This window comes from Prionailurus viverrinus, chromosome D2, assembly GCF_022837055.1.
Source record: "Prionailurus viverrinus isolate Anna chromosome D2, UM_Priviv_1.0, whole genome shotgun sequence".
In the NCBI taxonomy this organism is placed as follows: Eukaryota; Metazoa; Chordata; class Mammalia; order Carnivora; family Felidae; genus Prionailurus; species Prionailurus viverrinus.
Genome location: NC_062571.1, coordinates 59,071,409 through 59,097,455, shown reverse-complemented (window position 1 = coordinate 59,097,455; position 26,047 = coordinate 59,071,409). Strand labels below are relative to the sequence as shown.

The following is a 26,047-nucleotide window of genomic DNA, read 5'->3' as shown; positions in this document are numbered from 1 at the left end:
TTTCATCACTAGAATCCATTCTCCCTATCTGTGGCCTCAGTTGAAAGAAATAGCTATTTTGCTAACTTCTGTAACCTCCCAATTTTTACTATAGGTCTTTGTAAATTGTTAGATGAACCTTACGGTTAAGTCCTTTCTCTATCTGGGAGCAGAGGCACCCAGTAAACATTAGAGATCACTTCTGCCTTTGTAAGTCTGGAAACTTTCGTATCCTACTTCCCATGTCTGGAGATTTTCATGCTGTACCATTTTATCCTGTGTCTTTAGTGTCTTGCCCATCTAATGAGTACATAATAAGGAAAAAAAAAGAAAGAAAAAATATTCCCTTTTATATTTGGCTACAGACTGTATTTAGGATAAGAATAAAAGACTCTACCATTACAGAATGGAAATTTTTATTTTACAAACGAAAAAGCAAAATACTGCTATTAAATTGACCCTGAAGTCACACTCTGAATTCCTATCTTACAGTTCAATTTTCCCAGTTCATCAATTAATTCCACAAAATAGACTAATTAAACCTTTGTCTGTGGAAGAAGCATAGATCACATTTAACCATGATAATGGAGATGGCTGGCAAGATTAAGCAAAGGAATTGATTGTAGCTCTGTTTGAATTCTTTGTCTTCTTGGAAACAGTCTCTATAGCCATGTGAGATTTAAAGACTGTGACTGTCCTGGCCAGAGAAGAAGGTCAAAGCTGTGTCAGAGAATTAAAAACTACTCTTCTACCTTCATCTTGTGATATCCATGTCTCTCAGAGAGGTCTGGCTAAACCAGAATATTCTTTGCAATAGCATTCAAAGTCCTTACTTGTGCCACATCTGTTACCTTTAGAGAATATTCTGAGCTAGAAAGAGAGGCTCCCATGGCAACAGAAGAATTTCTGCAACAGAAATAATAAAAGGACAGATAATTATATAACTTGTTAAATGAGCCCTCCTACTGGCATTTCATTTTATAGGCTACTTAATGGTTCAAGAAGACAGGAGGTCAAGGGCTTGGATTCTCATATTTCATAATTTTTACAAATTACTTACTTAAAACATCTAGTAGCCAAATCTACCTGACAGTATACTTGATTTTATATCTAGTAATGTAGTTTTGTTTTGTTTTGATTTTTGAGAGAGAAAGCACGAGCAGGGGAGGGGCAGAGAGAGAGAATCCCAAGCAGGACCTGTGCTGTTAGTGCAGAGTCCAAGCTCATGAATCATGAGATCATGACCTGAGCTGAAATCAAGAGTTGGATGCTTAACCGAGTCACCTAGGCACCCCTCTAGAAATGTAGTTCTAAGGCTCTTGCTTCTTTTATATCTCATTTTTCCCAATTCTAAACAGAAATAATCAACTACTTAACTATTCAGTTATGTGAATCTTCCAAAGTGTAATAAAAAACTCGCAATAGTTTCAATTTCTTAATAGTGGCATAATTTCAAAATAACTAAAAATAGGGAACAAAGGTGAGGGATGACTGACTAAGAATTAAAGGTAGGAGGGATAAAAGTGACTATGACTCCTCCATCCTTATACCATAGTTATTAACTTCACTAAAGGAAATCACAGTTGAATGCACATACATACATATCTGACTCATTTGAAGCTTAGCTGCTGAATTAGAGTTTATTATTAGAGTTTATTATTGTCTAAGTTTAGCAATGACTTAAATATATAAAGATTCACCTAAGTTCAGAAAAGCCTGCTTATATGAGGCAGGATAAAACCATCTGCAGTTGAAAAACTGCAAGAACGAGGTAATACGTATGTACTAATCCCAACATTCCATTCATTAATCATACCATCAATAAGGTCTTCCTTACTGGAAGGAAATCAGGAAATTCAAGATTAATCCAGCCCTTCTTACACGAATCAAAGAATATATTCTTACCGAAACTTCATTCCTGAATCTCTAGCAGACCGAGCAGAACAGTGAAATTCTGTAGCACCCGAACCCTCAAGGATCCTTTGTAGATTTCTGTCTGTTATGCCACCCCCTGTTGGAAAAATAAGTAATACATTAAGAAGAATAAAATTTTGTATAAAACTTAATGACTAGCAATGACTGCTTACTCTACCTGAAATTCCCATGCCAAAATTTCTCATTGACTTAAGAGTTACTCTCTCCCTACTATGCTAGAATGAGATAAGAAAGGAATGATAAAAGACAGACTATAGACTCTGGAGAACAGTTAACTAATAAGGTCACAGAACCTGTATGGTAGAATCTTATACATCTATTGGTTCATATAATGATGCTATATATTACTGACTTTAAAAAGATTGTTCTAGGGCAAGGAAAAATCTCTATCCCCACTCCCTCTCAATTAAAGCAAAATCAAATTAAAACAAAAAGTAAGGATAGGTTTGAGGAAGAAGCTACAAAAGCACAGCCTCAGAGATGTATCTGAAAGACACAAATTCTCTAACCAGTATTCAAAGAGCACATGACTTGGAAATGGGGAAAAATGCAAGGTGTTGCAGTTTATTCAATATAATATCAACTTGGTTTTTCACAGAAGCATCTGATTCTACTTTATTAAAACTGTACAATTAAGAACTTTGTAATGACTCATTTGTTTTGTTGAACAATCTCTTAAATATTTGTATACAGATAATCATATTCTGAACTAATACCAGATTAAAAATATAAAATTACTGATCTTTTTATTCTTCTTTCCTAGTATATAGTATGTATTTAATAAAGATTTTTTGATGACTGATAAATTATGTACTTGGTAACTCAAGCTATTCAAGTTGTTGAAGTAACTTGACTTTACACACTCTTTTGGACTCATCAACTTGTTTTTTCTTAGTGGTACAGTAATATCACTGAGCCCTAAGAAGTTGAAAGAACATAGGCTTATTTTAGACACGTGTAAAGATAAAATGCCATGATGCTTTTAACTTTAAAATACCTAAGGATAAAAAAAGATAACAAATGTGGCAAAATGTTAAATGTAGGAAATGAGTAAATGAGTATTCTTTATGCAATTTTCTACTTTTTTATAATTAATATGAAGAAATTAAGATTATCTTTATATCTCTTTCACTCTGATTCTAGATCCCCTTATTAATTCTTTAAAAATTGTTCACCTCTAATGAGCCAGAATGTACCTAGCCGATTTCATGGTTATCATCAGGAACATATGTCCCAACTGTTCTAGTAAAAGGAAGAATTCGGTGATCAGAGATTTTCAAGAACCAAGAGAGTATTATATTTGTCCAGAGATACCGCCTAAATGTTTGCTTACACCTTGTTAACAACTAGGACGTTTGGCCCTAACTCAACATAGCAGCATTGAACTTGGTGTGCCTCACCAGAGATGAACATCCATCCACATTCACAAAATTCTATACTACGGAAGATGGAGAAACCCCAATCCCAATCTACTTCCTTATTTGCTACTCTCTGAGCTAATCCCTGCTAGAATGTTCTCCTTATCTGAAGTTTTAAATTCCAGCACACATCTCTCAATCTTAAATTTTTAATCAAATTACTTATTCTCTCTGAACACCATGTATTAATACTTTCTCTCATATCATCCTGCCTCCTTTGTTCTTTCTTCACTGCACTTCAGTGTTATACTAACAAATGGATAGATAATTAAATACCTGGCATTACCACAATCCTGCCTTTTGCCTGAAAAAAGAAAAAAAACACAAATTTTAATATCTTTCTCTCAAATGAGATATAAGGCAGTGAGAACAGAAACATGAGTGAAAGTATATTAAATTTTAAAAACTACTACTAGTGTCTAACTTTCAATAGGTCATCTCTAATTCTTTGGGATCTTGGGTAAGTAAGATGTTCAGCATAGTAACTCTTTCTATTCAGAAAGGTTATTTTATTGTATTGCTTTGAAGACTTGTACTGTGATGAACACAAAGGAGACTATGCTATAAACACTGAATAATCACATCACCTTAAGAAAAGTCATTACTGAAAAATAACATTAATTCTGAGTTTTTGCTATGCAGAGGAATGGAAGTAGTTGAATTTAAACAAGATTTCAGCAGAAAACAGAGCACAGCATAATAGTAAATTACTGGGGGGAAAAAAAACCCTATTCAAGTCTTGTATCCTCAACTAAATTCCCTAGCTTCTTATATCAGCTAAAAAAAACCCATGAGTCCATTTAACTGGGTTTTAAGTAATAAAATCAGACTATATGGATTAATTTCTGATAATTCTGGAAGACAGGTATCGAAGTTTCTTTACCTTTATTCAAACTTTCATTACATTTCCTAAATAAGCTTTAGGGATATACTCAGTATCACTGAAAGTCAAAAGGATATCACCCCAAATGCAAATTTAGCAGAACTACTAGTAGCAGGTAGGTAGTGATGACAGAATAAAAATTACACATTATGTCAAGCTCACTAATTTTCTGAATAAAACCATTTAAATTGTATGGAAAATGAATTTTTTTCACATATGTTTCCTGAGAGGAGACTTTAATACCAGACCAGCCAATTCTGCCACTCAAAACAATTCCAAGTCATTTGCCTCAACTGTGCAGCTTATTATACGCACACAAAGTTGGGTATATAATCTTTCTTCTATTGGGTACTAGTGAACTATTAAAAAATTCAATTAAGAACCATAAATAGGGGCACATGGGTGGCTCAGTCGGTTAAGCATCCAACTTTTGATTTCAGCTCAGGTGTTGGCCTCACAATTCCTGAGGTGGAGCCCTATGTCGAGTCCCCCTACTCCCTGGACTGCAAGCAAGGAGCCTGCTTGGGATTCTCTCTCCTCTCTCTGCCCCTCCCTCCATCCTCCTCTCCAAATAAATAAATAAACTTAAAAAAAAAAAAAAAAAGAACCACGTATAGCTTAGTTTCTTTTTCCATAGAAAAAATGAAACAATTGATTAATATAGTCAATAAATACAATTAATGTTGAGAATACTTAACTTCCATATCATGTCCAGTTAGGACAAATAAGAAAACAAAACGATTGGCTTAGCGTGGGGAGGGGAAAATGGGGAGTGGAGAAAAAGGGGTAGTGCCATCCAATGTGGGAAGGACAGAAGAGAAAAGGAAAAAGAGGATATGAGAGAACAGAAAAGAGAAACCAAAAGAATGGAGTAAAGTAAAAATTAGCTAACTTCTGTAATAACAAATGTGAAGAAGGGAAGAGAAGCAGAAAGTCTCAAAAGCAATAAAGCATAAAAACAGTAAAAAGGGAAGGTAATAACAGTAGGGAAGATGATAGAGATAATCATGAGCAGAGGGAGAAACAGCCTTCTCTTTACTTTTCAGACAAGTTATACTTTAATGAGCTCTAAGTAACCAGCAGTGTAAAGTTAAGATAAGCATTCAGTACGATTGCTGAGGGTCTTTATGTAATAGCCACAAACTCTAAAACAGCTCCAAAGAGCTAGATATAAGAGTTATCTTGTGAAAAACATTCCAAAAAATTTTTTTGAGAGAGAGGGCACAAGTGAGCGAGGGGCAGAGACAGAGAGAGAGAGAGAGAGAGAGAGAGAGACAAAGAGAAAATCCCAGGGGTGGCAGAGAGAGACAGCGAGGGAGAGGGTGAAAGAGAGAGAAGCGGGGCTCACCTGAAGCAGGGCTCGTGCTCACCCAAGTGGGATTTGAACTCACCAACCATGAGATCATGACCTGAGCTGAAGTCAGATGTTCAACTGACTGAGCAACCCAGGCACCCAAAGCATTCCAAATTCTTTTAGTTAAAAAATGATTATTCTTGATCTGCACATTAAATGCAATCCCAATCAAAATTGCACCAGCATTCTTCTCAAAGCTAGAACAAACAATCCTAAAATTTGTATGGAACCACAAAAGACCCCAAAGAGCCAAAGTAATGTTGAAAAAGAAAACCAATGTGGGAGGCAATTAGCCTCTACTACAAAGCTGTAATCACCAAGACAGTATGGTATTGGCACAAAAACAGACACATAGACCAATGGAATAGAATAGAGAACCCAGAATTGGACCCACAAATGTATGGTGAACTAATCTTTGACAAAGCAGGAAAGAGTATCCAATGGAAAAAAGACAGTCTCTTTAAGTAAATGGTGCTGGGAGAACTGGACAGCAACACGCAGAAGAATGAAACTAGATCACTTTCTTACACCATACACAAAAATAAACCCAAAATGGATGAAAGACTTAAATGTGAGACAGGAAACCATCAAAACCCTAGAGGAGAAAACAGGCAGCAATTTTCTTTGGCCTCAACCACAGCAATTTCTTACTCAACATGTCTCCAGAGGCAAGGGAATTAAAAGCAAAAATGACCTATTGGGACCTCATCAAGATAAAAAGTTTCTGCACTGCAAAGGAAACAACAAAACTAAAAGGCAACCGATGGAATGGGAAAAGATATTTGCAAATGACATATCAGATAAAGGGTTAATATCCAAAATTTATAAAGAATTTACCAAACTCAACACCCGAAAAACAACCCAGTGAAGAAATGGGCAAAAGACATGAATAGACACTTTTCCAAAGAAGACATCCAGATGACCAACAGACACATGAAAAGATGTTCAACATCACTCATCATCCAGAAATACAAATCAAAATCACACTGAGATACCACCTCACACCAGTCAGAGTGGCTAATATTAACAACTCAGGAAACAATAGATGCTGGTGCGTATGTGGAGAAACGGGGAACTCTCTTGCACTGTTGGTGGGAATGCAAACTGGTGCAGCCACTCTGGAAAAGTGTGGAGGTTCCTCAAAAAATTAAAAATAGAACTACCCTACGACCCAGCAATAGCACTACTAGGAATTTATCCAAAGGATACAGGAGTACTGATTCATAGGGGCACATGTACCCCAATGTTTATAGCAGCACTTTGAACAATAGCCAAATTTTGGAAAGAGCCTAAATGTCCATCAACTGATGAATGGATAAAGAAGATGTGGTTTATATATACAATGGAATACTACTTGGCAATGAGAAAGAATGAAATCCCATCATTTGCATCAACATGGATGGAACTGGAGGGTATTATGTTAAATGAAGTCAGTCAGAGAAAGACAGATATCATATGTTTTTCCTCACATGTGGAACTTGAGAAACTTAACAGAAGACCATGCGGGAAGGGCAGGGGAAAAAAATTGTTACCAACAGAGTGGGAGGGAGGCAAACCAGAAGAGACTCTTAAATACAGAGAACAAACTGAGGGTTGATGCTGGGCTGGGGTAGGGGAGAGGGGAAAATGGGTGATGGGCATTGAGGAGGGCACTTGTTGGGATGAGTACTGGATGCTGTATGTAAGCAATGAATCATGGGAATCTACCCCCCGAACCAAGAGCACACTGTACACACTGCATGGTAGCCAATTTGTCAATAAATTATATATTTTTAAAAATACTAAAAAGAAAAAAAATGATATGCTAGAGGTGTCTGGGTGGCTCAGCCAGTTAAGTGTCCGACTCTTGATTTTGGCTCAGGTCATGATCTCATGGTTCATGAGATTGAGCCCTGCCTCAGGCTCCATGTGGTCAGTGGAGCCTGCTTGGGATCCTCTTTCCCTCTCTCTCTGCCCCTCCCCTGCTCGCACTGTCTCTCTCTCTGTTTCTCAAAATAAATAAATAAACTTAAAAAATTATATGCTGGTGCAGAAAGGGAAACAGAGACTGTTAAATTAGTTAATGACAATACGATAAGGTGCAAAAAAAAAAAATCTCTTTTGCAGATATGAGTCAACAACAACTTGTGCTCTATAATGAGGAAATTAGAACCCCCAGACTAGTATTTAAGTATCAGGGCCTCAGTAAAATAATCAAAAGTGACCTCCAAGTCCAGCTTCTGGCATATATGTCACTGAAAAAGCATATAATTTTTCATGACATCTGAATTATATGTCATTTTGGAAAGACAGCTCCAAAGTTACCAAAAAAGCTTATATGTATACATACTGTGAAATCTGTAGACTGACATTTTGTAGACTTTTCAGAGAACCTCCTTCTGACCAACTTTTTTTTTTTAATTTTTGATTTTAGAGAGAAAGAGCACGTGAAAAGAGGAGAGGGGCAGAAGGAGAGAGAGAAAATCCCTAGCAGGCTCCATGCTCAGCATAGAGCCCAACCTGGGGCTGAATCCCATGGCCCTGGGATCATGACCTGAACCAAAATCAAGAGTTGGATGCTAAAATGATTGAGCCACCCAGGCGCCCCCTCTTCTGATAAATTTTTTAAACCCTGATCAAATTGATCTATCATGAAAGTGTTTATCAATGTCACTTTACTAACTCATCCATCTATCCAACAAATACTTATTAAGTGCCTACCATGTTATCAGGCACTGTTCTGGATATAGAGAATATTATGGTTGAAATGACCCAGCATATGCCACTGTGGCATAAAAATCATTTTGAGTTGAAAGCATTTGAGTTCCTGAAATTCCTTATCTGCCCTAAAAGCAGAGCCTCCCAAAAGAATTCAAAAAGAACTCAATGGTCAAAATTCCCCTCTGAGAGCAATTCATCAGCACCATACCTAAACAAGACATTGTCATTAAACTTTCATATCTTCAATCTATTCTCATTAGGGTCCACCTATTTATCTTTCCAAAAAGTCTTTCCTCCCACCCCACAAATACTTTTCCTCCTTCCACTTCTAAATTCCTAAGTGCCCCTCCCTCTACCTCCTCTTCACCTATTAAGATGGTATGTAAGACCCAAATTCTAAGCACCTCCTTTAGTCACATTTCTTTGTGAACTCCAATATATATACATAAGTGATTAAAATCTTTTTTCCTCCTGCTAATCTGTGTTTTGTCAGTTTAATTCACAGGCCCTCAAACATAAAACCTAAGAAGGCAGAGAAATAGTTTTTCCTCCCTGACACAGTAAACAAGATAATGTTCCTACTCTTGTGGAGCTTTCATGTTCAAGGAAGAGAGACAACATATAGGTATATTTATGTAATAAAATTTCAGGTAGCTGTAAGTACAATGAAAAAACCATAAAGCAAGGTAATGAAACAGAATAAAAGGGGGATGGGGCTATCGCACAGAATTTAATAATTGTTAAGAGAAATAAGTGGAACAGGCCATTTAGTATTCTCATATGTGCAAAAGCATCCATAAACAAAATGTTTACTATCTAGAAAGCTGAAACGATTCTAGGAAAAAAAGTCATTTAAAAAAATGTTTATTTTTGAGAGAGAAAGAGAGAGCAGGAGTGGTGCAGAGAGAGAGAGGGAGACAGTGGATCTAAAGCAGGCTCTGCACTGATAGCAGAGAGCCTGATGCAGGTCTTGAACTTAACAAACCATGAGATCAGGACCCCAGCTGAAGTCAGATGTTTAACCGACTGTGTCACCCAGTCACCCCCCCCAAAAAAAGTCACGTTTAACTGTTTCTTCCAAGTGAAAGCTTTTCAAAACATGGACAAATTAAATGAATTCTGCCACTTTGGGGAGGGGGGTTTCCATAAGATTACTGAGAACTGTATGCTTACCTAAAGCTATCAAAGTGATTTAACAACATAAAGAACTTACTAAGTATCAGACTTTGTGCTATTATCTGAAGTAATCCACAACTATTCTAGGAGGTAGGAGATAGGTGCTATTAAAATGCTAATGTTGTAGATGAAGAAACTGAAGTTTAGAATGGTTAGGTAGTTTGCCCAGGCTTACTGTTAATAAATGGCAAAGTTAGGATTTAAACACAGACTTTCTAATCCCCAAACCTAGGCTTTAACCAGTATATTATACTGCTAGATAACTGCTTCAAAAAGTAAAGTTAGCGTTATCTCACTTATATGTGAAATCTAAAAAAAAGTCCAATACATAGAAACAGAGAGTAGAACATTGCTATCTAGTGAGGAGGTGGGGAAAACAGGGAGATGCTGGTCAAAGGGTACAAAGTTGCAATTATGCAGGATGAGCAAATCTACAGATCTAATGCACAATGAGACTATAGTGAATACTTCATTGAATTCTAAAAATTTGCTAAGAGAGTAATATTTCAGGTGCTCTCACCACACACACACACACACACACACACACACACAATGTAACTAGATGAGATGCATATGTTAATTAGCTTGACTGTAACTATTTCACTATATATATATTAATATTGAAATATCATGTATACCCTAAATACATGGAATTTTTCTTTTATAAAAAAGAAGTAAAGTTAGCGTATGAGAATATTTAACTCCATGCTTCCTGCCAACCAATGATTAAACTACAAATTACATTCGCAACACAGTGATAATGAAATGCAAGACATGACTATGGCAATTATATCTACATTATTCTCTACTCCACAGTGAGAAAAAATTTAAAAATTAATTCAATTCTTCTATTTTAAAACCCTTCAGACTTTCCCACTGCCCCAACGATAAAATACACACTCCTCAACAGTTTTCAAGGCTCTGGACAGCATTCTTCTCTTTATATCCAATATTCTGGTTTCTTCAATATCTTAGTAAGTTATTCTTTCCTGGTCTTTGTATACACTATTTCTTCTGCATGAGGCATTCACCTATTCCCCTTACCTCCTTTTACACAGATAACTTGTAATCATTGCTCAAATGAATGTGTGTGTGACTCTTCTGGGAGCTAACTACTGCCAACTCCATGCCCAAAACTGGGGTTAATTCCTCTCAAATGTGCCCCTTTGTACTTTTAAAAATTAAAAAAAAAAAAAAAAAAAAAAAAAGAGTGGGTGGGCACCTGGGTGACTCAGTCAGTCAAATGTCTGCTTCTTAAAATTTTTTTTTAATATTTATTTTAGAGAGAGAGAGAGTCAGAGACAGAGACAGAGTGCAAGCGGGGGAGGGGCAGAGAGAGAGGGAGACACAGAATCCGAAGCAGGCTCCAGGCTCCGAGCTGTCAAAACAGAGCCTGATGTGGGGCTCAAACCCACCACCTGTGAGATCATGACTTGGGCCAAAGTCAGAAGCTTACTTGACTGAGCCACTCAGGCACCCCCAAATGTCTGACTCTTGATTTCAGCTTGGGTCATGATCTCACAGTTGCGAGATTGAAGTTGGGCATGGAGCCTGCTTAAGATTCTCTCTCTCCCTCTCCCTCTGCCCACTCCCTGCTCTGTGCATGCTCTTTCCCTCTCTCAAAAAAAAAATTATTTTTTTAAGTAAACTCTACCCCCAACGTGGGGCTTGAACTCACTATCCTGATTGAGTGGCATGCTCTACCGAGCCAGCCAGGTGCCACTTAGTACCTTTTTTTATAGCACTCTATTACAATTGCTTGTTCTATTAAAAGTGCCTGTTGTGCCACAAACTCCAAGGGCAGTGACTACACACACACACACACACACACACAGGTCACCACCACAGTACAAATGCCCTGAAGTTAATATATACTTAATAAATACTTGTAAAATCAGTAAGTTCCAGACTAGCAAAGTCACATCAGATCCTTAGATGAAATTTCTGAAAACTATTTTCATGGCTATAAGAAAGTGAACATAATTAGATTTCCATACAGAACACAAAAAAAATATTAGTAACAGGAGAAGTAATAATAATAAACTAACATGTAGTAAGATCTATTATATGTCAAGCACTAAGGCTCTTACATATCTTCTCTCTACCAATCATCAGAACAACCCTATAAAGGAAGTATCAAACTTTTCTCAATTGCACACATAAAGGAACAGAGGATGAATAATCTACTCAACATTACAAATCAAATAAGTATCTGAGTCTTAAATCCAGAACTCTCGTCTCAAAGTCCATACTCACTAACTCAAAATGGCTCTGGACTGGTGTCAGAAAAACAGACATACCACAATTACAAATTTGCCTGCTCTACACATGATGCTAACTCATCATGGAAATTCATACAAGGGTAAAACATATTTCCTCCTATCCTGATAGATACGGAGAGGTGAAAGAAGAATATAATTTTAGGTTTAGAATTCATTTCCACGTGATAATTATTTCAAATTTTTTATGGGATTCCCCTGAGTATACATAGGCTGATGGTGAGATGATGTGGCTTAAAACAATGTAATGCTAATGGCAGAGAAAAGATAAAATTGGCTGTGGTTATCCAAGTTAGATCAAAACCTTAAGCACTGGTTACAATTTGACGTCAAAAGTCTTAAACACTAAAATGCTCATGTGAAAGAAATAAGAATTATATAAATATATTTCTGCCTGCTTGCTTTTCTGTACAGGGTAATCATTAAGTCAGTAATAGCTTCATAACCTAGCTGAACAACAGAACATCAGGAGCAAGCACAACAGAGTTAGGAAGAAAGGAAACAAACTGTGTGTACCTGATCTATGAGTCGCTTTATTAGGGGTAGCCCTTCTAGTGCCGAACTGTCACATCCACTGGTCAATACTCGTTCAAATCCCAGGGTTAAGAGGGTCTCTAGAGCTGCCACTGGGTCATGAACCATGTCAAAGGCTGAAATAAATAAAACTGATTTGAATTTTGAACACATATCCTCTAATATAGTGCTTTCCAAAATGTAGTATACACACAGAGGTGTGCTGGACCTAGCCTGTATTGGCAAGCCAGAGCCAACTGTTAAATATTCAGGAGTTCTGCAAGCATGATTATTATCCACTGACAGCCTGAAGTCAGTCAAGGTGGGAGAATTTAAACCACAGAACTCAACAAATACTATGTACCAGGGCTCTCTTCATCCAAGAACTAGTTTACCAGCACACCACATAGTCTGCATACCATCATGGTACGCGTGAACATTTTAGATGGTACCCACCTGAACAGATTTATTTACTTAAACACAGATTAAGAGCGAAACATTTCCATTTTTCATGAGGTATAAAAGTTTCTCTTTAAATTCACCTAAGGGGCGCCTGGGTGGCTCAGTCGGTTAAGCATCTGACTTCAGCTCAGGTCAAGATCTCACCGTTTTGAGTTCGAGCCCTGCTTCGGGCTCTGTGCTGACAGCTTAGAGCCTGGAGCCTGCTTCAGATTCTGTGTCTCCCTCTCTCTCTGCCACCCCCCGCATTTGCACTCTGTCTCAAAAATAAATAAACATTAAAAAAATTTTTTTTAATTCACTTAAGATTTTATTTAATGAAAACTATTACATACATTTGCACAGGTAGCACTCAAATCACTCTAAATGTGATAGGCAAGTGACTCAAATTTGGAAAACTGCTCTAAGGCTTCAGACAAATTGGACAAACCTCACTTGAGACAAATATTATGCTATTTCCTAAAAAGGCCTTAGTTCACATTCTCATTATTGATTAATATTTTGTACTATTCCATTTACTCCAAATACTTATGGCTCATAGTACAACAATTGTTCACAACAGACTATATAAACTTGTAATTCCATTCTACTTTCTAAGAGACTTCTCTCCTCCTCAGGGAGGAAAGTGGCACTAGGAACCTCAAAAATAAAAACTTCTGCTTTGGTTCTCAGCACTGTTACATGATTTGGAAGTTCTAATCCATGGCAGATTAAGGTTAGACCCCTTTACATTACCCGTTAGTGTATGCAGGCAGCTAAATGTACCACAGAGGTTTTTCCTTTTTTTGTAGCAGCGCCTCACCAGTGATTACACTATCATACTATCTCATTAAATGCATGAGTGAAAACAATGTAGAACTTACAACAATGCAAAATTTTGAAAATACAAAAATATTTTTGTTAAATGTATTGAAGGAAAAGAAATTTGAAATGATTTTCTTAGTTTAAGAAGAGAAAAATACATTCTATATGATACATGTACTTTTTAAATTATTTAGCATGTCAAATTTTAAACTATATATTTTTCAGATAAATGTTTACTGATTAAAATTACTTTTCATATTTACAAACTTTTTTTGGCTACTCTCAAGGTGCTGGATTTTAAACATTCTAACATCTTTTAGTTATTGCTAGTTTATGAGAAGCATTGCTAAACAGCAAGTCAAGAAAACAGTTTTCTGGTGGTATAATCCATTTCAAAAAGCAACAAGAATAACAAATGCTTTATCTCTAATTTCTGTAAATAGATGCAAATGACAGAGCCCACTCTTATCCTAATCTTCGAATGCTTATTCAAAACGGCAGAAAAACATTCAACAATTTCTCATGCATACATATATCATCAAGTAAAAAAAAAGTTTTGACTGGAGACTTCTTTCTTTTCACATATAAAGGAGCGCCCTCTGCAGGCAAAATTGACTTGTTCCGTTTTACTGAGGTTTAACAAAAGTGTACGGAAATTAGGACTACCTGATTTATAGATAAGAAGTATTTTTTTATATGAAACTATCAGATAATTTTAGAAACCATTCTGATGTAGACAAGCTATCAATAATGCACTTTTGTACATAACAGTGAGCATCTGTTCATTGACTATCCAGCATCTATTTCTTCTTTCCTCCTTCCTAATAGTAACCAATTCTTATGCAGATATCCACCCCTTTCCCCACCTCTGCCCATGAATCTTATATTCATCTGGGAAAGCTGGTCACATCACTAGTTCCTAGAATGGTCTTGTCTGGCTTAAGCCAGGCAGTACATTTCATTTCACTGGCCACAGCACTTTATTCTTTTTTTTTTTTAATTTTTTTTTTAACATTTATTCATTTTTGAGACAGAGAGAGACAGAGCATGAACGGGGGAGGGGCAGAGAGAGAGGGAGACACAGAATTGGAAGCAGGCTCCAGGCTCCAAGCCATCAGCCCAGAGCCCAAAGCGGGGCTCGAACTCACGGACTGAGAGATCGTGACCTGAGCTGAAGCTGGACGCTTAACCGACTGGGCCACCCAGGCGCCCCACAGCACTTTATTCTTTTGGGAGTTGCACATGATCTAAGGCATCTAATAAAAAATGAATCTCAGGATTCTTGCTTGGAATGCTGTGACAAGCACATACACTTGTAGACAATTCCCACTCTCTCCCTCTATTATATCCCACCACACCAGCATTTACTTTTAACAAGTTTTCATAACTAAGTTTCAAATTGTGCATCTCTAAATTTATACCAGTTATAAAGAAACCAACTGGTAACACTGTAACACTTTATGTGTTCCATAAAAAAGTTATGGCATTTGGTAAAATTAGAAAACTGACACTGTTCAAAAGAACTTCTAAAATGGAAATGACTCACCTCGGTGGAAAGTGACTGGCAGAGGACGGCATATAGCTACAAAAATAAAGTCAAATAACAATATAAATGAAGAGATCGTCACTGGTTGGTGTGTATAGAATTTTCCATGTTAGATGGGACTTTTTTATTTTATACTGTCCTCTCCTAAGAAGCAAAGACAGTGAACTAAGATAATAAAATGGCAGCCTTCCAAATTCAGAATTCTTATGTTTCCATTAATCTCTGATTTTCATTAAAAGAAAAAAATGGTCATCCATTCTTTAGCCAGACTAAATAAAAATTGTGCGATCTGGTTATTTATAAAGGCAGCATTACATCTATTACTTTTATCCCTCTGAGAATCTTCAAGAAATACTTTGGCCTAGAATTATAAGTAGTATGCTTCTGTCCTCTACACATCTCCCCATCTTCAACAACTGCAATAGCCTTTGAAGTGTTTGGTGCAGTGATTAAAGGAATCGAGGCAAACTTCCCTTAAACCTTCCAGGAAAAGCAGCAGAACTTGATCTATAACAACTGAGGAGTCAGTAGGACTAGAACATATACCTAGATCTGCCCCAGACATCTAGATAACTGTTTAAAATAGGTCAGTATAAGTGCCTGCAGGTGTGACTGAAAAGTCAGTTTTGCAATTGCATTGTTTTTTTTTTTTACTTGCAGTGACACACAATGTTATGTTAGTTTCAATATCAGAAGTATTCAATGCAATCATCATTAGAGGCTTTTTGGTCTCAGATACAAATTCTTACCCACAAGGGACATGCACAACTCTTTGTCAATGTGTCCATCTTCAGTCAATGCTCCAAATACCAAACCATCAGCACCATAAAGCTTGGCAAGACGAATGTCAGCCTTCATCACCTCAACTTCACGATCTGAATATAAAAAGTCACCTCCACGCGGCCGAATCATCACAAAAACTGGAATCTGGACACACTGCTTCACTACTTGAAGGACACCTAAAAGAATATAGAGAGCAGACTAATTAAAATTCAAATGTGAACTAACATCTCTAGGAAGTCAATAAAATTTATTAGCTCTTGTGTATCACTTCTATAAGAAAAGGAAGCAATGACTGAGGCAACCAGAGATAGATCTAAAGGGAATGACAACCCTAAATTAAAAAATGTGCATATAATAGAAGTTAAATAAGAAAACCAAGGGTAAAAAAGAGCAATTTAGAAAACAGAAAAAATTTACTGAATTTTTAAAAGCACTTGTCAGTTGACTAAAGAAAAATCATTTTGCTGGTATGTAACATTGGAAAGTGAAGTAACAGGCTCACTATTCTGCCAGTGTATTCCATAAAATCCAATGTTTCCTTTCTAATTGATTACAGCTCTGTTTAGAACCTACTATAGAGATGTTTACATAGTTCTAAAGTTTATGATCCTTTAGGAACAAAGAAATTAATTAAAGCCTTTTTTTTAAAGAGTTATGTAAAAGGAAGCAAAGTTCTACTTATTTGTGATTTTATATAGAGATCTATGAACAAAAACACCTAAATATGACACAATTCATGACTAATTCAGAAACCTCAATAGTATATATCTTCCATGACTGGTGTTAGTTATATCTCGATAAACCCATCTTAAGCTGAAAAGATCTTAAATCCAAATGCCTTCATTACACCTAACCTACTGAACATCATAGCTTAGCCTAGCTTACCATAAACACGCTCACAACACTTATATTAGCCTACTGTTGGGCAAAATCATCCAATGGAAAGCCTATTTTATAATACAGTGTTGAATATCTCATGTAATTTATTGAATACAGTACTGAAAGTGAAAAACAGAATGGTTACATAGGTACAGAATGGTTTAAGTCTATTGGCTGTTTACTCTCGTGATCGCATGGCTGACTGGGAGCTGTGGCTGCCCAGCATCATATGAGAGTACCATACCACAAATGGCTAGCCTAGGAAAAGTTCAGAATTCAAAGTACAGTTTCTACTGAATGCATATTACTTTCACACCATTGCAAACTCAAAAAATCATAAGCCAAACCATCATCTGTTGGGAACCGTTTGTATAATTTCTGTGACAAGCACCATTGTGTTTATGAACTTACTTCTTTTTCCTTGCTAAAAGATCCCCAATTTTGCATGGAATAGCAATATGCCCAGCACCAAGCAATGAATCATGATTACGATTGCAAAGAACAGATTGCATTCAAATTTAGAGATGGTCTGGAGATTTCACAGGATGGCCAGGGAATGCCCTCCCTTAGTGAGAAGATTCCAAAGGTTTACAGCACATATAAACCTTTATACTAAATAATGCTATCATCAATCTCAAAGTAACATAGAAGAGTCAAAAATTCATACAGGGACTTCTGCTTTTGACCAAGACAGAGTAACAGGAACTGGATTTATCTTCCTACTTATAATAACCAAAAAACACATATGAATATGAAAAATATATGAAACAATGGTTTGAAAGACACTGTATGTCAAGCAACAAAGAACAATGATGCCTGAAAGATGGGAAACAAACGAGATAAGCTCTTTATTTGATCCAAATTATTACCTTGAGGGTTTTCTAGGCTGCAGTATAGAAAGGGGGAACCCAGGTGGAGGTCAGAGAATTCTCTGAGTTGAAGAGACAAAACTGAGAGTCCAGGGAGACCAAATGACTAGAGTTCACAGGAGAAAGTACCAGTGGGAAGACAAAGAGAAATCTGGAGATTTGAAGAGAATCCCCTTCTAATATTCAGTTCAGTAGTGATGAGTGCATATATGCAAGGAAACCATACAAGGGCCAGGGGAAAAAAAATCCACTGAAAAGAATTAGAAAGAAATAATGCCTGTCATTCACACCTGGTGCACCAAAAATAACACCTATTCTCAACAGGCATATAGGAAAAGTTGAAGATTCGTGGGGCACTGGATAGAGAACACAGAAGGTTCTTGCTTTTGGTAGTGGGGAATAGTTAACTCTAGACTGACCACTGCTCCAGACCTGCTTAACAAACTTTAAAGCCAGGACCCAAAAAGAATAAACTGTTTCCAAATAACGTAACTGCTTGAGAATGTTTATAGGAATGCAAACATATCCAGGACCCAACAAAATAAAATTAATGTCTGGAAGCCAATAAAAAATTATCAGGCAGGAACACAAGATGCATCATGAGATGATAAACCAATCAAATGAAACCAACCTAGAACTCGTACAGATGTTAGAATTAGCAGCCAAGTCATTAAAACAGCTACTATAACTTTACTCCAAATGTTCAAAAGAGTTCAGAAACAACACACTTGATATAATAGCCTCAAATTAAACTTCTAGAAACGAAAACTATAATGTGTGAGATGAAAAACGAACAGTGTGGGATTAATGTCAGATTAGACATTGCAGGGAAAAGATTAGTAAACTTGAAAACAAACCAATAGGATCTATGCAAAATGAAACACAGAGAAAAAGGAGATTAAAAAGAAAAAAAGAGAGGGGCGCCTGGGTGGCTCAGTTGGTTAAACGCCTGACTTTGGCTCAGGTCATGATCTCACGGTTCAGGAGTTCAAGCCCCATGTCAGGCTCTTTGCTGACAGCCTGCTTCTGATTCTGTGTCTCCCTCTCTCTCTGCTCCTCTCCCACTCACGCTTTCTCTCTGTCTCAAAAAAACAAAACAAAACAAAACAAAACAAAACAAAACAAAACAAACCCAACATAGTTCATCAGTGAGTTGTGGGACAACTTCAAGCAGCCTAAAACAAGTATGTGACATCTCTGAAGGAGGGGGTAGAGTATATTGAATGCTGAAAATTTTCTAAATGTGATGAAAACTATAAATGCACAGGTCCAAGAAACATGAAGAAAACTATAGTCAGGTACATTGTTATCACATTGCTGAAATCCAGAAATAAAAAAAAAAATTTTAAGCAACCACAAAAAAGAGACATTATACAAAAAACCAAAAGCAAAAGCAAAACCAAAAACAAACAAACAAACAAAAAACCACCACCAAAAATCCACAAGGTATGGATGATAGCAAATTTCATACGAAAGACAACACCAGCAAGAAGACAGTGGAGAAATATCTTTAAAGTACTGAAAGGAAAAAAAAAAACCGTCAACGTAGAATTCTACACCCAGCAAAAATATCTTTCAAAAATGGAGAAAGATGTTTTGAGACATACAAAAGCTGAAAGAATTCATCACCAGCATACTTGTAATACAAAAAATTGTTAAAACAATTACTTCAGACTGAAAGAGAATGAGATCAGATGGAAACACAGACCTACACAAAGGAATGAAGAACACCAGAAATAGTAACTACACTGATTGTTTTCTCTTTTATTCTCTTTAAGAGATAATTGAATTTTTAAACAAAAAGTAGTGTGGAGTGTATGTATTTTTAACATAGATAGAAGATAGCAGTAAGATAGATGTATGACAACAGCAAAAAGACCAGGAGGGAAGAAATGAAGACAAAAGTCAATATGCTAAGGATGCCAGGATGGAAAGAGAAAAGAAAAAAAACCCTGGCCCTTGATATTACTGCAGAGCAACTAAACCAATATTAACAGTAACTACCTATCTCTCAACTTTTTGATGTACTGTATGAGGATCACATCTTTGATAGATTTATTCATAAGCATAAGCATTTCTAACTGATACAATATCCACAGCATAGTTAACACATTAGTAACATTAGTAAAAGATCTCAAGAAAACATATTACCCATTGTCTCCGGGCTCTATAAACTCCTCCTAGAAAATATGAAAACCAGACACTTACCCATGCTGGGTGTAGTTCCTCCTTCCAGTAAGCCAGAACATAATTCAATCCGACCAGCACCTATGATAATAATAATAAAAAAAGCATTGCTCAATACAATAAACTTTTAAAAATTAAAAATTAAGAACAGTTTTAGGAAGCATTGCTCAAAAATTATCGTTCAAAGTAAACATTTATGAAACAGTAAACTTAACACTTTTTTCTAAAATATAGCAAAGATTCTTAGAAACTGAGAGAAATCATATTATAAAACCAGAATAAGGGGCGCCTGGGTGGCTCAGTCGGTTGAGCGTCCGACTTCGGCTCAGGTCATGATCTCATGGTCTGTGAGTTTGAGCCCCGCGTCGGGCTCTGTGCTGATGGCTCAGAGCCTGGAGCCTGTTTCAGATTCTGTGTCTCCCCCTCTCTCTGCCCCTCCCCCGTTCATGCTCTGTCTCTCTCTGTCTCAAATATAAATAAACGTTAAAAAAATAAATAAATAAATAAATAAATAAAACCAGAATAACACTCTATTTTTAATCCCAACTATATCCTGCAACCCATATTGTGTTACTGATAGTCAAATTTAAGAGTTAATTCAAGTTAAGCTAGATCTCCTGAAAATTTGTATTAGAAGGTTGCCTCTCCATGAATAGGGATGTAACTTACAATAAATAAGTTTCTGGACTGATCACAGTGGAACACTGACTCTTCATTGATATTAACAATCTTTTTGAAGAGTGTCTAAGCTAAAGATAATTTTAAGTAGCTTAAATCAAGATAATTTCAAGAATAAGAGAATGCTGAAAGCAAATCAACTATCGGACTAGAGCATCATGTCCGAAGAGTCTCAGGATCCAGCTTGAAAAGGCTCATACCAGCCAAACAGGGGACACTTTGAGCATCAGTAAGAATAACCATAATGGAGTAAAACACATCAAATATGTCTAAATCTAGATTCATATTGATAAAACAATTCATTGGGGCATAGAAAATAAACTCATTACCCAAAAATCAGTAAACAGCAGAAAAAGAGCAAGCATTAATCCTGCCTTTCTTATAGAAACTGAACCCCAATATAACCAAACAGTTGATGAAGGAAAGTTCTTTATAGAAGCATACTTCTAATAAGTGAAAAGTAAATAAATGTTAGAATTACTATAGTACCATTTTTCAAACCCTACTAAAATAGGCACTGCTAAAATCATTAGGTGAAAAGCTGAAAGAAAACCTTATAAAGGATGGATCAGGCTAACAATATCTGAATCTACTGCAGGCAAAAAGCCCACAGCTTGTTTTTGTTATGGCCTAGAAGTTAAAAATGTTTGTGTATGTGTTTTTCAAAAAATAAAAATCTTTACTGACACACAATTCGCATACCATACAATTCACCCATTTAAAGTGTGCAATATATGGGGCGCCTGGGTGGCTCAGTCAGTTAAGGGTCCGGCTGCAGCTCAGGTCATGATCTCGCGGTCCGTGAGTTCGAGCCCCGCACTGGGCTCTGTGCTGACAGCTCAGAGCCTGGAGCTTGTTTCCGATTCTGTGTCTCCCTCTCTGTCTGACCCTCCCCCATTCATGCTCTGTCTCTCTCTGTCTCAAAAATAAATAAACGTTAAAAAAATTAAAAAAGAAATAAAATAAAGTGTGCAATATAATATTTTTTAGTATACTTATAGAGTTTGGCAGCCATCAACACAATTTTGGAACATGTTCATTACCCCAAAAAGAAACCTCATACCCTTTAGCAGTTACCTCCCCTTCTCCCATGCCCCCAAACCTTAGGCAACCACTAATCTACTTTCTTTCTCCAAAATTTGACCAATGTGGAACATGCATATAGGTGGAATCATACAGCATGTGGTATTTTGTGACTTTTTTCCACTTAATGTTTTTCCACTTGCAATGTTAAAATAATTTCAAGATTCATCTATGTTGTAGCATGTATCAGCATTTCACTCTTCGTTATTGCCAAATTAAGAATGGTTTTTACATTTTCAGAGGATTATATATATATATAAAAAAGAATATTCAACCAAGACCAAATGCGGCCAGCAAAGCTGAAAATATATACTATGCTGCTCTTTACAAAAAGTATCCTGATTCCCATATAGATGAAAGATTGGGCACTTGCTGAAAATAGTAGATGCTGAGTGATGGGTATGTGGGGATTCATTATACTGTTCTACTTTTGTTATGTTTAAAATTTTCCATAATAAAATGTTTTTAAAAATTTCTGATCCTAAGATGATGAGAATTTCTTTTTTTTTTTTTTTTTTTTTTGCATTTATTTATTTTGAGAGAGAGAGAGAGAGAACGTCCGCACACATACGCATGAGTGGAGGACAGGGAGAAAGAGGGAGAGAGACAGTCCCAAGCAGGCTCCATGCTGCCAGTGCAGAGCCCCTCGTGGGGCTAGATCTCACTACCACAAGATCATGACATGAACAGATATCCAGAGCTGGATGCTTAAACAATTGAGCCATCCAGGCACCCCCCAGGGATTATGGGAATTTCTATGCTTCCCATTAAAGCAGGTTCAGAACACAAAAGAAACTTTGAGGTAAAAATAATGTTAAAAAAAAGATAATGATAGGGGCACCTGGGTGGCTCAGTCGGTTAAGCTTCCGACTTCGGCTCAGGTCATGATCTCTTGGTTCATGAGTTTGAGCCTCACATCTGGCTCTGTGCTGACAGTTCAGACCCTGGAGCCTGCTTCAGATTCTGTGTCTCCCTCTCTCTCAGCTCCTCCCCTGCTTGTGCTCTGTCTCTCTCTCAAAAATAAATAAATATTTTTAAAAATTTTTAAAAAGAGATAATGATAAAAGTCTCGATGATGAAAATGGAAGCAAATCTCTTAAATCATCTTTAAATCAATAGTTTGAAAAAAAAATGAAGTCTTTGCTAAGTTCAATTAAAAAAAATGAAGTTGGTGAGTAAGCACTACTGTAGACACTTGACTCAAAATGTGATCTACTGGAGGAGTAAGATTAGAAGATGATAATTTTCCAGTATGTTTTCCAGTCGGTTGGCTGTTTTCAAAAAGACTACTAGGATCCTTAGTAATCACAACGGCTCCCAAGATCAGTTCAACAGGATTCATTTTCAGATTCTTACAGGGACTGCCAACTGTCATTCATTCTCTTTTGTCTTACCTCCTCTTTCTGCATTTACAGCTGACTCTACTGAATCAACACACACTTCCATGAGAAATCCATTTGCTGCTCCTAAAATACATGGAGAACAATGTAATTTCATGATGGTACTATCCATCCAGACCAATCTACCACCGTTATTTTATATTTTGCTGCCAAAATACAATGCCCAATGTCCAAATCCAATAATCCAAGTAGGTAAGTATACTAGAGACCATGAGTGCAATAAAATAGCATACTGATTTTTTTTTTTTAATTTTTTAAACATTTATTTATATTTGAGAGAGGGGAGGGGGCAGACACAGAATCCGAAGCAGGTTCCAGGCTTTGAGCTGTCAGCACAGAGCCTGACACGGGGCTCAAACCCACAAACCGTGAGATCATGACCTGAGCCAAAGTGGGTCGCTCAACTGACTGAGCCACCCAGGTGCCCCAACAGCATACTGACTATTAAACTGATGTCTCCAAACTGTGAAATAAGTATACAAACATATGTATAAGAAATTACACTGAGGAAAATACACACTGAATGCCAAATTAATTTTCCTAAAGCACAGACCTCATCATCACATTCTAAGTTAGATTGTTTTTGATATTTCTCAGCATTTTCAGAATATGTTTAAACGTTTTTATAAAGATCATGTTTAAGAAAAAGGATGGACTTCAAATTTTGGCCCTACTACTCATCTGTGTGACCCTAGACAAGTTACTTAGCCTAAGTTTTCTATGAAGCAAAATAGGCTTTAGTACCTACCTCAGAGTAGTGAGCACTAAATAATTCATGTAAACTGGAGAGTACTCACTGTGTGTTCAAAAACAGTTATCATTAATAAACTACATACTCTTTCTTCTATATACCTCCAGTTCCCCCCAATTCCCATCCTTGCTCTTGATTATGGCCATCTCTTCAATCCACAAAGCCGTGCCAGCTCCACTGTTGAATGGTAAAATCTTCCAAGACTCACGTTAAATCACATTTCCATATTTCCCCTCTCTCAAAGTAGGAAATTGTATCTCCCTCTTTTGAACTCATATAACTCTTCATAGATTATGTGTTCCTTTTTAAAAACTAACTGTACCTTTTTAAAACACTAATTACTTTCTACCTCTTATTATTATGTATATAGAGAAGTGTCTGTTCACTCTTCGTTGACTTAAAGTTCCTAAATGAAGTCTTTATGTGAGAAATCTTTATCATCACCCATAGCAAGCACAGTGTCCATCCTGGTATACAACAGTCATGCAAAGATTTACCAGAGGCTGAATAATTATAAATTCATAAATTTAAACCATGTATTTACACTACAAGTGTGATGAAAATAAAGTTTTGAGTTTTTCTGTAAGTGAAGCACATTGTTTTTGTTTACAATTCAGAATATTAAATGTACACTTCATGCAATAAGACCTGAAAGAATGTGCACCACATACTAATAGTGGTTACTACTAGGTAGCAGATTTGGAATTACTTTTACTTTCCTCTTTTTTACTTTTCTATGTTGCTTTTTTTCCTAGCCAATATTGCTTTTATCGTTTTAAAAAAGACTATTTAATTTGAAAAACCAAAATCTATCATCTGCTTACATCAAATTGCAAAGGTCTCACGTATGTAAAAGAAGATGATCAGTCTCAAACTGTGAAAGAGTTAAGTGCCACACTATGTTCTTAACCAATAGCACTGCATTCATTCGAATGAGTTTCCTGATAGCCACCCAGACCAGCTGTCACATCAATCTGACTGGACAATGCAGCTGGGGTACCATTTGCCTCCCAGGAGAAAGGACATTGGCCAGGAGATGGTGGAGGCGCACACACAAGGCTATGACAGCTGTCCAGGAACAAAGTTATTTGTGGGAATCAAAGACATTTGTTTGGAGCAGCAGTTCTCAAAGTGTGGTAGTCCAGTTACCTCTGGGGGCCTTTAAGACCCTCTCAGAGTCTGTGCAGTGAAAAGTATTTTCATAATAATGCTAAGACTTTATTTGCCTTGTTCACTCGCACTCTCTCACAAGTGGAGTGGAATTTTCAAGAGGCTACCTGACATGTCAGACTGAAAGCAGAAGCAGGTACAGCAATTCCATTAATCCAGATCTTCAAGAGATTTGCAAAAATATAAAACACTGACATTCTATTTGTTAGGAAGATATTTTTCACACACGCACACAGATGTTATTGGTGTTAACATGTAATATGGGTTTCCAGTTAGTTAGCATTTTAAAATGTTTCCATTTCGAATACGGTCCATACGGATACATTTAACCTATATAAATGAGAGGTCTCGAAGGTTCTCGATAACTTTCAGGAGGAGAAAGGGGTCCTGAGATCAAAAAGCTTGAGAACCGCTGGTCTGGAGGAACCGAGAGTTCACGAGGCGGAGGATCTGCCAAATTCCCCAGCACCTGCTACGCCACCCTGCCTGGCGCAGCAGCAAGAACTCGGGACGTGGGGCAGCCACAAGCTCGGGCGCTTGGCAGCGGTGCGGCTTTGGAGACAGTCCTCACCCCCGCCGCAGCAGCTGCAGGTTACTAAGAGGTCACCACGGTGAGGCGCTGTGTTCAGCGCTGGACAGCTAACAGTCCCAGCGCTGCCACGGGGTGGGGACTCGCAGCCTCGCGTGGCGACGGGAAACGTGGGGCTGAAAGAAGTTAACCAACTTGAACACGGTCGCACACGAGACGCGCCGGGATGTAAACCCACACATCTGGTTCCGGAGCCGCGTCACTCTCGCTACAAGCCCCTTCTCAGGCCCTCAGCTTCTACACGTTTAAAGCCAGAACGACAGAACTTGCCGCGCTGAGGGATGTGAGAAGCCGGGGAAAGGACTCCGAGAGAAATCGCGACTACTCCACTGGCCAGAACTCCCGTAGGCCCGCCCCCGACAGCGAAAGCGGCCGACCGCCCCCTCCCCGCCCCCTTCTGTACCGGACTTCCCGGACGGTATGCGCGCCCGTTTCCGCTCCGAGGAGGTCCCCTGCCTCTTCATGCTCCACGCGTCCCTCCCTCGTGTGTCTTCGGTTTCTACTCAGGGTCTGGGTTCCGGCGCGCGCGCCCAACGAAGCGCGGCCTGATGGCTGCGCGCACCCCGGCGCGTCTCCGACACCCAGACCCAGCAGCCCCCGCGAAAGACGAGT

The 26,047-nt window shown here is 37.5% G+C and overlaps 1 protein-coding gene across 3 annotated transcripts; it reads right to left on the bottom strand.

The window, feature by feature from the left end:
• Positions 1-378: 378 nt before the first annotated feature.
• CUTC (cutC copper transporter) lies at positions 379-26,040 on the bottom strand. Of its 3 annotated transcripts, none has more exons than XM_047824840.1 (9): positions 25,839-26,040; positions 22,920-22,991; positions 19,786-19,845; positions 15,796-16,005; positions 15,047-15,082; positions 12,241-12,374; positions 3,609-3,636; positions 1,885-1,990; positions 379-885 (listed from the first exon to the last, which is right to left on the bottom strand). In XM_047824840.1, the coding sequence occupies exons 1-9, from the start codon at positions 25,897-25,899 to the stop codon at positions 771-773; spliced, it is 822 nt and encodes a 273-aa protein (XP_047680796.1). In that variant the 5' UTR covers positions 25,900-26,040; the 3' UTR covers positions 379-770. The 3 variants fall into 3 exon arrangements, with proteins under 3 accessions (XP_047680796.1, XP_047680798.1, XP_047680797.1); XM_047824842.1 differs by lacking the exon at positions 25,839-26,040 and adding an exon at positions 24,501-25,787; XM_047824841.1 differs by lacking the exon at positions 22,920-22,991.
• Between the last annotated feature and the right edge of the window lie 7 nt (positions 26,041-26,047).

Coding starts and splice junctions, on each gene's coding strand:
- CUTC (XM_047824840.1), bottom strand. CDS start 25,899: ATGAAGAGGCAGGGGACCTCCTCGGAGCGGAAACGGGCGCGCATACCG. Junction 22,992..25,838: donor CATACCGTCCGGGAAGTCCG/GTACAGAAGGGG, acceptor CATGTATTTTAG/GAGCAGCAAATGGATTTCTC. Junction 12,375..15,046: donor GCCAGTCACTTTCCACCGAG/GTGAGTCATTTC, acceptor TATTTATTTCAG/CCTTTGACATGGTTCATGAC.